This window comes from Gadus morhua, chromosome 3 (genome assembly GCF_902167405.1).
Source record: "Gadus morhua chromosome 3, gadMor3.0, whole genome shotgun sequence".
In the NCBI taxonomy this organism is placed as follows: Eukaryota; Metazoa; Chordata; class Actinopteri; order Gadiformes; family Gadidae; genus Gadus; species Gadus morhua.
In genome coordinates, this window is record NC_044050.1 from 21,801,625 (window position 1) to 21,814,489 (window position 12,865).

A 12,865-nucleotide genomic window follows, 5' to 3' on the forward strand; every position below is an offset into this window, starting at 1 on the left:
CTCAGAGAGGGGTAAGGGTTAGGGTCAGAGCAGGGTAAGGGTTAGGGTCAGAGCAGGGTAAAGGTTAGGGCCAGAGAAGGGTAAGGGTTAGGGTCAGAGAAGGGTAAGGGTTAGGGCCAGAGAAGGGTAAGGGTTAGGGTCAGAGAAGGGTAAGGGTTAGGGTCAGAGAAGGGTAAGGGTTAGGGTCAGAGCAGGGTAAGGGTTAGGGTCAGAGAAGGGTAGGGGTTAGGGCCAGAGAAGGGTAAGGGTTAAGGTCAGAGCAGGGTAAGGGTTAGGCTCAGAGATGGGTAAGGGTTAGGGTCAGAGAAGGGTAAAGGTTAGGGTCAGAGCAGCGAAAGGTTAGGGTCAGAGCAGGGCTAGGGTCAGGGTCGACTACAGTCCTGGGTGAGGTCGACCCTGACCCTGACCCTCAGAAGGTTTATTCATGGGTGTGATGATGATGAGTGTGGTGTTCCGGAGTGTAACGACGCTACGCTCTTCTCTTGACATCCTGTCGGTCCAGGGCTGTGGTCAGCTCGGTCCCAGGTGGAGACGTGCTGAGAGAGAACACGGATGATGTTCTTCAGGACGAGCACCTGAGTGACCAGGAGAACGCCCCCCCCGCTGGCCCCCAGCCCGGCCGGCCCAGCGGGGAGCCGGCCCCCCAGGCCCCCGGGGAGGGAGGGGAGGGCTGGGAGGACACCGACTTCAACCGCAACAAGCTGCGGATCAGCCTCACCAAGGTATCGTGTGTTCGTAGTGTGTTAGTCATGTATCAACACAGTATTAATACTCTGTTAATATTGTATTAATCATGTATCAACACAGTATTAATACTCTGTTAATATTGTATTAATCATGTATCAACACGGTATTAATACTCTGTTAATATTGTATTAATCATGTATCAACACGGTATTAATACTCTGTTAATATTGTATTAATCATGTATCAACACAGTATTAATACTCTGTTAATATTGTATTAATCATGTATCAACACAGTACTAATTCTATGTTAATATTGTATTAATCATGTATCAACACAGTACTAATTCTATGTTAATATTGTATTAATCATGTATCAACACAGTATTAATACTCTGCTAATAATATGATAATATTATATTAATCATGTATAAACACAGTATTAATACCCTGTTAATGTGTAAACACTATGTTAATAGTGTATTAATCAACACAGTATTAATACTCTGTTAATATTGTGTCAATGTCTAAATACTATGTTAATATTGTATTAATCATGAATCAACACATTATTAGTACTCTGATAATATTGTGTTACTATGTTACTAATATATTAATCATTTATCAACACAGTATTAATACTCGGTTAATGTTGTGTTTATGTATTAATACTATGTTAATATAATATTAATCATGTATCAACACAGGATTAATGCTCTGGTTATATTGTGTTAATGTGTTAATATGTTAGGGAAAAATACAGGGTTTGGGGAAACTAAAGGGGATGGGGGGATGAGGCAGTTTAGGGAGAGTTAGGGTTTCAAAGAGTGAGTCAGCTCATGCTAGTTAAAACATGCTAGTTAAAACATGCTAGTTAACGCTCCTGCCCCCCTCTGGATCCTCCGTCCCCAGGGTGCTGGTGAGGAGGAGGCGAGTCGGGGGGCGTGCCCAGTGTCCCCTGGGAGAGGCGGGGCTGTGGAGTCACCTGGGGCGCAGGTGCGTTCCCTGCGCTACCGTCGCATCAACAGCCCCGAGTCGGACCGCGTCTCGGCCGCCGACGGACGCGCGGACGTCAACGGCCAGAGGTCAGCTCACTCACTGTATCTGTGCCTGACAGATCAGCTCACTTACTGTACCTTTACCTGATAGGTGAGCTCTCTACCTGCACCTCTACCTAAGAGGACAGCTCTATAACCTCAGCTCTCAGTCGGATGGTTACTGTACCTTCTTATTATTCATATATACATTAGCATTAACTAGTTAACATGTAAAGAACTGAACATACGTATTAACTGTGTGCATGTGTTTGTGTGTGTTTGTGTATGAATATGTGTGTGCTTGTGTGTGTGTGTGTGTATGTGTGTGTGTGTGTGTGTGAATGTTTGTGTGTATGAATGGTTTTATGAGAGTGTGTGTGCGTGCGCGTGTGTCCATGTGTGTGTGTGTGTGTGTGTGTGTGTGTGTGTCGGATGTCCAACAGGTCTAGGATGGACATCCTGGGCTCTCCGTCGCGCCACGTCTACTCCTCCCAGCCGGCCCAGATGTTGTCCATCGACGGTTGCCGTGGCGACCGGCAGGCGAGCGGGCGCCAGGACGGCTCGGTGGCGTCCGGGGACCAGGAGGCCCACAGCAACGCCTTCATCCGCTCGGTGCCGCTGGCCGAGGAGGAGGACTTCGACAGCAAGGAGTGGGTGATCATCGACAAGGAGACGGAGCTCCGCGACTTCCAGCCCACCACCTCGGGCACCACGGACGAAGAGCCGGAGGAGCTCCGACCCCTGGAGGAGCAGGAGGAGAAGAGGCGCCTGAGGACTGCAGGTCAGGGTCAGGGTTCCTTAGGGTTCCTTAGGGTTCCTTAGGCTTCCTTAGGGTTCCTTAGGGTTAGGCTCTCTCGCCATCCAGCCGTCAGCAGTCTGCCTGCCAATCCATCCTTCTGGTTTGTTGGTAGACCGACAGAAAGGTTAGGTAGGGTACTTGTTTTCTTTGGGTAATGTACATGTTTTGTTTAGGTAATGTACTGGTTTTGTGAGGGTAATAAACTAGTTTGGTCGGGGTAATGTACTGTTTTGGTTAAGGTAGAGAACAGGTTTTGTTTGGGTTATTACTAGTATAGTTTAGGTAATGTACAGTTTTGGTTTGGTTAAATTGCAGATTTGGTTTTGGAATTATACAGGTTTGTGTCTGTGTGTGTGTGTGTGTGTATATATGAACTGTATAAGGGTCAAGCACATGTTTAGTTTTGGCAATGTACAGGTTTGTAAGAGTAATGTACAGGTTTGGAAGAGTCATGTACAGATTTGGTTTGGGAATTGTACCGTTTTTTGGGGGGGTAAAGGAGAGGTTTGATTTGAACGACGTACAGGTTTGGTTTGGGTACTGACTGGTTAGGGTTTAATAACGTACAGGTTTGGTTTGGGTACTGACTGGTTAGGGTTTAATAACGTACAGGTTTGGTTTGGGTACTGACTGGTTAGGGTTTATTAACGTACAGGTTTGGTTTGGGTACTGACTGGTTAGGGTTTAATAACGTACAGGTTTGATTTGGCTGACGTACAAGATTTGGTGTAGGTTGTAGCAATGTCCACGCTACACGCAACGGGACTCTATGGGACTCCTCCAGCAAAGGACCCAGGGTGGTGCTGTTTGAAGACCTTTTTTTGTAAAGGTTTGACAATGATACATGGCCTGGTGTTGTTGCCGTGTCTGATTGGACTCAGCAATGTGAGGCTGCTTCACCAGCCATTATCCACCCACACTCACGCCCACATAGCTAATGACTGGTTTAATGACCTGTTTTTTAAGCTTGATTTACAGGTTTGGTGTAGGGAACGTACATGTTTAATTTAAGTTAAGTACAGGTTTGGTTTGGTTAATATACATGTGTAGTTTAGGTTAAATACATGTTTGTTTAAGGTAATGACTGCTTAGGGGTCGTTCATAATTTATAGGTTTGGTTAGGTTAATGTAAAGGTTCGGGTGGGCTAAAGTACATGTTTGGTTAGGGTAATATTCAGGTTTGGTTTGGGTAATGTACATGTTAGTGTACGTCAGTAGTTAATGCAAGTGAGAGGGAAACGGAAATGAGTAACTGTGGCTAAGAGGAGATGTATGTCTGTCTGAGCAATGCACTCACAGTGTGTTTCTCTTCAGCTGGGGAGCTGGTGGTCCGTCCAAAGACACACGGGAGGGACAGCAGTCGTGGGATGCTGACGCTCACCGAGGAAGAGGCTTCCAGAAGGAGTGGGGGCAGCCCGGCCCAGTCGCCGTGCCACTCGCTCCCTTCAGGACGCCCCCGCAGGAGAGAGTCGGACCCCATCGGACCCCACAGACCGGTAAGAGCCTCGCAACGACCTCACCAGGCCTAGCTAGAGCTGGACCAGCTGACACCACTTGACCAGCTGGTCGAGCTATAACTAGTCCTCCTTATTCCACTAAACCAGCTGTTCGAGCTATAACTAGTCCTCCTGATAGCACTTGACCAGCTGGTCTAGATATAACTAGTCCTCCTTATACCTCTTGACAAGCTGGTCTATCTATAAATAGTCCTCCTGATAGCAATTGACCAGCTGTTCTAGCTATAACTAGACCTGCTAATATACCTTGACTAGCTGGTCTAGCTATAACTAGTGCTCCTGATAGCACTTGACCAGCTGATCTAGCTATAACTAGTCCTCCTGATACCCCTTGACCAGCTGGTCTAGCTATAACTTGACCTCCTGATAGAACTAGCTATAACTAGTCCTCCTGGTACCACTAAACCAGCATGTCTAGCTACAGCTTGAACTCCTGGTGCCTTGGACGATGTTTTGTAATTTTTCTTAATTTCCTACATTTAGCACTTACTTGCTATCCACACATTGTTTTGTCCAAAAGTGTAACATTTAGAGTGTTTTATTGACTGAACAAACCTGCTATCTGATGAGATGACAGAGGCACCATCTTGGTTCACCTTAAGTATGGCAATTGTCTTCCTCCCCTAAAGGTGTGATTGAAATGCAGACAATCCTGGTACTCTGCAGGTTTGGTTTAGGGATATTAGAAGGGTTAGGTTAAAGTTGATTATATAGGGCTAGGATTGGGTTACGGTTAGAGTGTATCATTTAGGGTTAGATTAGGGTTTATCAGGTACAATTAGGATGAAGGTTGCTGTTAGGTTAGGGTTTATCATTAAGGGTTAGTTAGGGTTTATCATTTAGGGTTGGATTAGAGTTTATTATGGGGGTAAGGATTAAGGTTAGGAATAGGTTAGGGTTAATACTATTTTGGGTTAGGATTAAGGTTTGGGTTAGGTTAGGGTAGATTATTTAGGGTTAGCAGGGTGTGCGGGTTTGGGTTAGCACTATAGACACTGAGCTATGGTTAGTGTTAGCAGGGTTAGGTAAGGATTGGCAGGGTTAATGGGGACATATTATACCACCAGGTGTGAGTGTGATTAGCCGTTACAAGCCGTTTTGAAAATGTGCAATAATATGTCCCTTTTAAGGTAATAATTTTTGGTTTAATATTTTAGCTTTATTGCTTGACAAATAAGCATATCCAATACCCTAAATACTGGGTATCATCACCAGGAAAGCTCATCCTTGGTAGAAGCAAATGGTTGCTAATGATATGTACACTGTCGACACACTGCAGTGGTGACTCAACACACCTATATCACACTGCAGTGGTGACTCAACACACCTATATCACACTGCAGTGGTGACTCAACACACCTATATCACACTGCAGTGGTGACTCAACACACCTATATCACACTGCAGTGGTGACTCAACACACCTATATCACACTGCAAGGGACATAGTATATCAGAGTCAAAGCTGTCACTCACTGCCTGTCTGGATCGGGCGTTAGTGCTTGAGTTAGGGTTAGGTTCGGGTTTATTATGTGAAGAACGTTTTCATTGGTTTGCTCAAGGTTATCTTACCACTTTTATTGGACGGGCCCGAATGCAATATTATTAGTTGTAATTCTTAATATTTAAATGAGCTTGTAGCTTGAACTGACCTGGACATATCTGTAGTGATGCTTATCAATAGAGATTCAATTAATTGCATCAATCAAAATCATCCCATCCTGTAACTGATATCTTCTGAAGGTGGCCGGCCCTGCCTTTCTCTCCTTTCCACTTTAGGCAATTAGCTGTAATATAAAAAGCAAGATATATTTATTTATCCCATTATTGTAACTGCGTCTCGGCTGTAGCACCACATTATTTTTACTATAAGAGAACATCTTGGTTTATACCTTACATTTAGTTCATAATATAGTATTAAACCTGTAGTATTATAAAGTTAACAGTATATAATATAATGAATGGTTTAGGCCTTACATATAGTACATATAATATTAAACCTGTAGTATTAAATAGTATATATATAATATAATATCTGGACATAATTACATATAATGCCTGAATCGCAGTTTTGGGAAAGAGAAGGAAAGGTTAGGGTTAGATATACTAAGGTCTCCAGAATGCAACCAAGATGTTGTTTCACAAGCAGTTCCTTTCATATATATATATAGCTGTGTGTGTGTGTGTGTGTGTGTGTGTGTGTGTGTGTGTGTGTGTGTGTGTGTGTGTGTGTGTGTGTGTGTGTGTGTGTGTGTGTGTGTGTGTGTGCGTGTGTGTGTTTTTGTGTATGTACGTGTATGCATACAGAAAACCATTGCTTAGTTATTCATATATTGCAGTATTGTATGCATTTCATGTCCATGATGTAAACCTTGTGTGTATATTTGGTAAAGACAATCAAACTAGATAAGGTACGGTATTAGTTAGGGATAGGGTTAGTTTTGGTGGTGCTTCTGTTTGAATTAATCATCAAAAGCCTGTTTTATGTTGTGTTGACATGTGCACAACCTTCATGAGAGTTGAGGACAGATTACTCATGCCACTGGCAAGACAGACTCTATTGCCTTTCTATGAATTATGCTTAAGAACCACTCATCAATAATCTGTTCCACCTGTTTGTCTTGCTCAAGACCTAAATCTGGTACCCAACATAATTAATTTAAGGTTTTGACCATGATTCGGTGGAGTGTGTGTGATACCGAATAGGAAATGATTGTATTTATTAATTCTGAATATCAGTCATCTAGGAGGAAAGATATGGCTAAATATTTGTGCATAATTCTGCTGATCATGTTTTATTCATTTGTTGACTGATGACTTGTAATGATATTTGAAATTAAGGAATCCTTACAGGCCTCATACTGCTTGATGCTCTGCAAAACACTAGAACATGTCCACATCCTAACACTATACAACACTAGAACATGTCTAGATCCTCAGATTAAGACACTAGAACATGTCCTCCTTCCTAGCATTAAGACACTAGAACATGTCCTTATCCTAACACTATACAACACTAGAACATGTCTAGATCCTCAGACTAAGACACTAGAACATGTCCTCATTCCTAACACGAAGACACTAGAACATGACCTTATCCTAACACTATACAACACTAGAACATGTCTAGATCCTCAGTCTAAGACACAACATGTCCTCATTCCTAACACTAAGACACTAGAACATGTCCTTATCCTAACACTATAAGACACTAGAACATGCTCACAAGAGCCCAAATTTCATGGCTATCTAAACCGAGACCTCTCTTCGGAGCAGGCTGAGCCTTAGAGGGTTACACACATCATTTCTCTAAAATCTATTTTGACGGTGGATTCTGACACAATATACTTTAGTAACATGCTTGGTGATTATTTTGAGATGTTTACTACCGTAAACCTGTTTTTTTTGGCATACAAATGCCATTTTACCATACCTTCAAAGCTCACCAATTCCTCTACACATGGAAAACTGCTCCTTCTCAAAATATTGTCGCATCTGCTCTTGGTTTTATACATATGGTGTAGTGGTACAGTGTAGGGAACATGACCATGGGGTAGTCGGTTCGAGTCTGACCTCAACCAAACATATTGTCAGACACGGACGAAACCAAATGATGGCTAATATGATGTATTCATTAGGCCATGGCCACCATATTGTAGGATCCTATTGACCCTATAGGTGACGTATCTATGTTCACGTCACCTAGATATTTGGACTCAGCATGACGTTTTACCTTGAGAACACTGCTTTTGGTACAGGAAAGACAGGACATTGGAAGGATAAACATGTCAAAACATTTACTGAACAGAGGGTAAAGGGTGAGGAAGCAGAGAAACGTTCTTCCTGTCCATGGTACAAATTATCCTTTGCAGACTTTTTTTTCGGTGAGACAAAGAGCAAAAACATGACACTTTCGAACATTCAGTTATTTTAAATGTACTTGGCTTCTTTACTTGGAGAGTGCTTATCTTGTCTTTCTTGTATCTCACCTGCCCCTATCTCCTTCCATATTTATGTTGCTTCTCTTCAAGCCATTTATTGGCTATAGGGCTAGGTGATTGCCAATTGACTATAGAGGTTCAAGGCTTTGTGGTGTACTATTGATCTCAAACTCTTACACCATGTCACTGGTGGTGTGATGATCCAACAATTCCCTTTTTAGCTCATGGTTTGAACGGTTTTCCCTATTGACGCTACTTGCTTGACACCGATTATTGCTGCAGTGCAGGTATATATATTATTATTTTAACACATTTTTGGGGAAAGTAATTAAGAGAAAGCAGTTTGTTGCTAAATATACTTTGTCTATTAAGTCGATCAGAAAGAAGTGGAGAATTTTGGTCATTTCTTATAGTTTTGAATGCGTATGTTCATAAGCGCGATACAAAAATTTAAATATGAATAATGTTGTTCATTCTCATTCATGCTGCACATTTTTAACCATAGACAATAGCAAGGTTGAAAGGTTGCTTTGACGACTCGACAACCGATCTTTCTCTGTTATTATTGGGAGGTGGGGAGGCTCTGCATGTAATTTCAGTGTCGACCAGACATTGGAAAATGTTGAATTACGAGCTGGATTGAAGTGAGTGACCAGGATTGATTGTAACCCACATTACCCTAGAAGGCAGAAAAGATATAGTGCTATTTCTATAGACTCTACAGGCTCAGTGTTAGTGGTCTAGGGGTGACTACAGGCTCAGTGTTAGTGGTCTAGGGGTGACTATAGGCTCACTGTTAGTGGTCTAGGGGTGACTACAGGCTCAGTGTTAGTGGTCTAGGGGTGACTACAGGCTCAGTGTTTGTGGTCTAGGGGTGACTACAGGCTCAGTGTTAGTGGTCTAGGGGTGACTACAGGCTCAGTGTTAGTGGTCTAGGGGTGACTACAAGCTCAGTGTTAGTGGTCTAGGGGTGACTACAGGCTCAGTGTTAGTGGTCTAGGGGTGACTACAGGCTCAGTGTTAGTGGTCTAGAGGTGACTAGAGGCTCAGTGTTAGTGGTCTAGGGGTGACTACAGGCTCAGTGTTAGTGGTCTAGGGGTGACTAGAGGCTCAGTGTTAGTGGTCTAGGGTCGACTCTAGAGACTTACTGTTAGTGGTCTAAGGTCGACTCTAAAGGGTTGGGGTTAGTATTGGCGTGAGGGTTTGTTTTGTAGGGGCGGCTCTACATGGTAAGGGTTAGTGTTGGCTGATGGTTTGTTTTGTAGGGTTGTCTCTAGATGGTTAGGCTTAGTGTTGGCGTGAGGGTTTGTTTTGTAGGGTTGTCTCTAGAGGGGCTTGTGGGAAAGTAGATGACTTCGATTAAATTTGAAATGACTAATTAACAACCTAAACTGATACTTGCTGATTAGTGCTGACTGATTGTTGGTTCTTCAGCGAATCAAGCCATACTTGTTGGTTATCAGAAATATAGGACAGCAGTTACAGAAACCAGGCCTGCAAATGTGCAGCATGTTGCTTTATAATGCTGTTACCGACAAACAGAGAAACATCAACACCTGACACTTCCGCCTCGCTCAGAGAAGATAAGATGTACTTTATGAACCCAAGACATGCTTAGACTGAAGACCTGATGCTCATCGTGAGCAGAAGTCAGTTCAGGATTTCCCTTCCTTGTGAGCAGCACGGTGGTGCTCAATCCCCTGCCGTCGCTCTCTCCAAGCCCCTTACTGCTCTTATTTCAGTGCATCAAGGAGACGCTACTCTTGGTCAAGGAGTGTCATTCTCCTCTGCGATCCTTTTCCATTGACGTAACCACCACTGCCTTTGCAAAAACTTGCCACTTAAAAGTACAGTATGTGAAGTGTGACTCACCTGTGGAGACAGAGACAGAGCGAGGGTGCCATTGAAGAACAGAAGAAGAAATAAAGAGGTGTTTTGGGGTAAGCACAGTTTAGGCTAGTCCTCTACCTCTCTTGTTACTATCTCAACCCTTTGTTGTGTTCAGCCATGCTCCTTACCTTTCTCCAATGTGTCTGTTTCGTGTGCTTGATGACTCCATGTCTTTCTTCTGTTGTGTGTCTTCTTAACCTCAACGTGTAAACAGTCAGCAGTCTACTGGTGCAAGGCCTTCTGTAGGCTAGTGAGCTATGTGCTTGTGTTGGTCATTCCTTCTTTCCAAGTGCATTGTGGGAACATGTTTGCCCTGTCTTTTCCGGCAAGAAGGATGCTAGTCTGAATAATCAGTATTCCCAAACAGCTATCAGTCTGTTGGGTGTAGAATATTACACACTGCTAAATATCTCCGGTTTTTCCCTCAGTGTAAGAGCGGACGGTCGTAGAAGGCCTTCCTCTTACCCGTCTTTTAAAAACTTGATAGAAAGGCATGTTTGTGCAACCATAGTTACTGGCGTTGGAACCCTGGTCCTCTCCTTAACGTCCTGCCCTCCCTCCTCTGATTGGTCCCTATACAGTTGGAGGAAGACAGGCCCCACCCACGGCCCAATCAGCTGAGGAGGCTGGCCTCCTATGTCTTCTCGTCGTCCACTCTGGAGACGGAACAGTATCCCCACGGCACAGGGAGCTTCATCCAGCGCAGCCGCTCGGCCGAGAGCAGCCCGGCGCACCTCACGGCGTCACCGCGGCGCCGTCACGCCCCCCTGCAGAGCCCGGGTAGCCCCCGGAGCAGACACTCTGTGCTGAACGTGTCCCGGACACAGCTCCAGCAGATGTTGGCCAAGCTGATGAACAAGAACTCGAGCTAAGCTTACAGGCTAAAAAAAGGGACTGGTGCATGCTGGGACACACCAATACACTGACCACAACAAGCCATGCTTATCACAAGGTAGGACACACCCACTGCTGTTGAAGTAGATGAACACATGCTTACCCACGGAGCTCCAGCTACTGGCGCTGTCCGGACTCCGGAGAAATGTTTTTTTTCCCCATGCAATAATCTCTTGAAGCAGATGACATGTTGCACACGCCAGACAGCTGGCACACGTATTGAGAGGACCTTGGGGATTAAGAGATGCTTGCCAAGGAGACTGAAACAGAGCGACGCGGCGAGGTAGCATCTTTTCTTGGTCATGATGGCAGCCAATCACATCATTTCTAGAATGTCACGCCAGCACCTTCTGATCTCCTCTTCTACAGAGCAATACAAAGGCCCTATGGTCTCCTCCGAACATCAGTAGTGTTTAAGATTTGAGAGAAGGCCATAAGCTCAAGCAATGAATGCACTAATGCAAGTTGTCATTGAGGCTTCTTTGTCCTGACGCATAAATAGGTTTGTCTTCTTTCTGCTTTTTGCTAGCCTCGCACAACCAGACCGCGTTCCCTTTGCTCACGAGGTCTGGAAAGTTAAGTGGTTTGTGGAGGGGCGTCAAACTTTACTTTGCCAACCATTCTGATCCCCCAATCCCCATGAACTATATTGAAATGCTGTATTTTCATAGCAAACACCAACAGCGAAAGTTAAAGCTACCATTTCCATTGAAGTCAAACGGAATTGCATTCAAACTAATTCCAAGGAGCATTAATATGATGACGTTACTGACTCAATTGTAGAATTGTCCAAAGCGGTACTTCCCACTTTCCTCACCATCTACATCACTCGCTGGGATTCGCTGATTGGCCGACGGAATGTTGTTCGGAGCCTAGCTGGTGGATTGTGGTTAGGGTAAGGATGCGTGGTTGGAGGTCTGTGAATTATGGTTAGGGTCAGGATGCGTGGTTGGAGGTTTGTGGGTTGTGGTTAGGGTTAGGATGCTGGTTAGAGGTTTGTATGAGCTAGCTTGAAGCAGCTTGCTGCTTTTTCAGAGATCATGAAAACAAGGACAGACAGGTGCTGTAAAAAAGACGTGTGCTTCCCGAAAGATACATTGACAAGTATCTTATGTTCGAGTGTTCAGTTTGGGGATATTTCCCACAAGGCCTGCTACATTACCTTTTGTTCCCAGTCTGTTTTTCTTCAGCTGACAGTATTAATACTTGCTGCAACTTGTTTGGCCTTCTGTTGCACTTTATAATTGAATATATCAGCAAAGGATTCAACAAAATGAATGTTTGGGTGCAAACCAGAGTTGCAATAAGTAAGATGTTCATCAAACTCTATCATAGTATTTAGACGCCTAGATTGTCTACCATTTTCCTATTCAGATCACAAATAAATATTATGCCATTCACAAACGAAGATGGTTTATCCTTAAAGAGACATTATACCATACACAAACAGAGATAGTTACTCCCTAAATAAACATTCACAAACTGAGATATGACCTTGTTCTGGTTGCTCTTTCAAGATGGTAAAGGGCTACATGAAGTAAAAGTAGCAATCAATGGGTTAGAATGAATGGTCAAGCTCCTCATATAAACGCATGATATCATGATTTAATGAAGTTTCCTAATGCTTAATGGCTCAACGTATCAGAAAAGAGATGGGGGGGGGTTAGGGTTATGTAGGGTAAAAAATTAAGTAAGGGTTATGTAGGTTTTAAGGGGGGGGTTAAGGGTGGTTAGGGTTATGTGGGATTAGATAGGTTAGGGTTAAAGGGGTTGGGATTATTTAGGGTGAGATAGGATTAGGGTTATGTAGGGTTAAGGGGGGTTAGGGTAATGTAGGGTGAGATAAGGAAAGGGTTAAGGAGGGTAAGGGTATGTAGAGTGAGATAAGGTTATGTAGGGTTAAGTATGGTTATGCAGGGATATGTAGGGTTATAGGTATGTGGGGTAAGATTGTGATGCAATGTTTCAGAAAAGGGCCTATGTGGATCTAGCTGCTTAATCCTGACTTATTTTGCACAGGAGAAGAATAATGCTGTAAATGATTGTCATCTTGTCTGTATGTAATGTCACCCACTTTAAAAGGAATTCACATGGGAAATAAA

General features: G+C 43.7%; 1 protein-coding gene across 2 annotated transcripts in view; it reads left to right on the forward strand.

The window, feature by feature from the left end:
- Positions 1 to 12,865, forward strand: part of ttbk1a (tau tubulin kinase 1a) — a 33,407-nt gene that overhangs the window by 13,213 nt on the left and 7,329 nt on the right. For both annotated transcript variants that reach the window (XM_030350815.1, XM_030350816.1), the window contains 4 exons: positions 503 to 722; positions 1,599 to 1,771; positions 2,167 to 2,504; positions 3,837 to 4,018. In XM_030350815.1, coding sequence (XP_030206675.1) covers positions 503 to 722; positions 1,599 to 1,771; positions 2,167 to 2,504; positions 3,837 to 4,018 — 913 coding nt within the window. The remainder of the gene's footprint in view (positions 1 to 502; positions 723 to 1,598; positions 1,772 to 2,166; positions 2,505 to 3,836; positions 4,019 to 12,865) is intronic.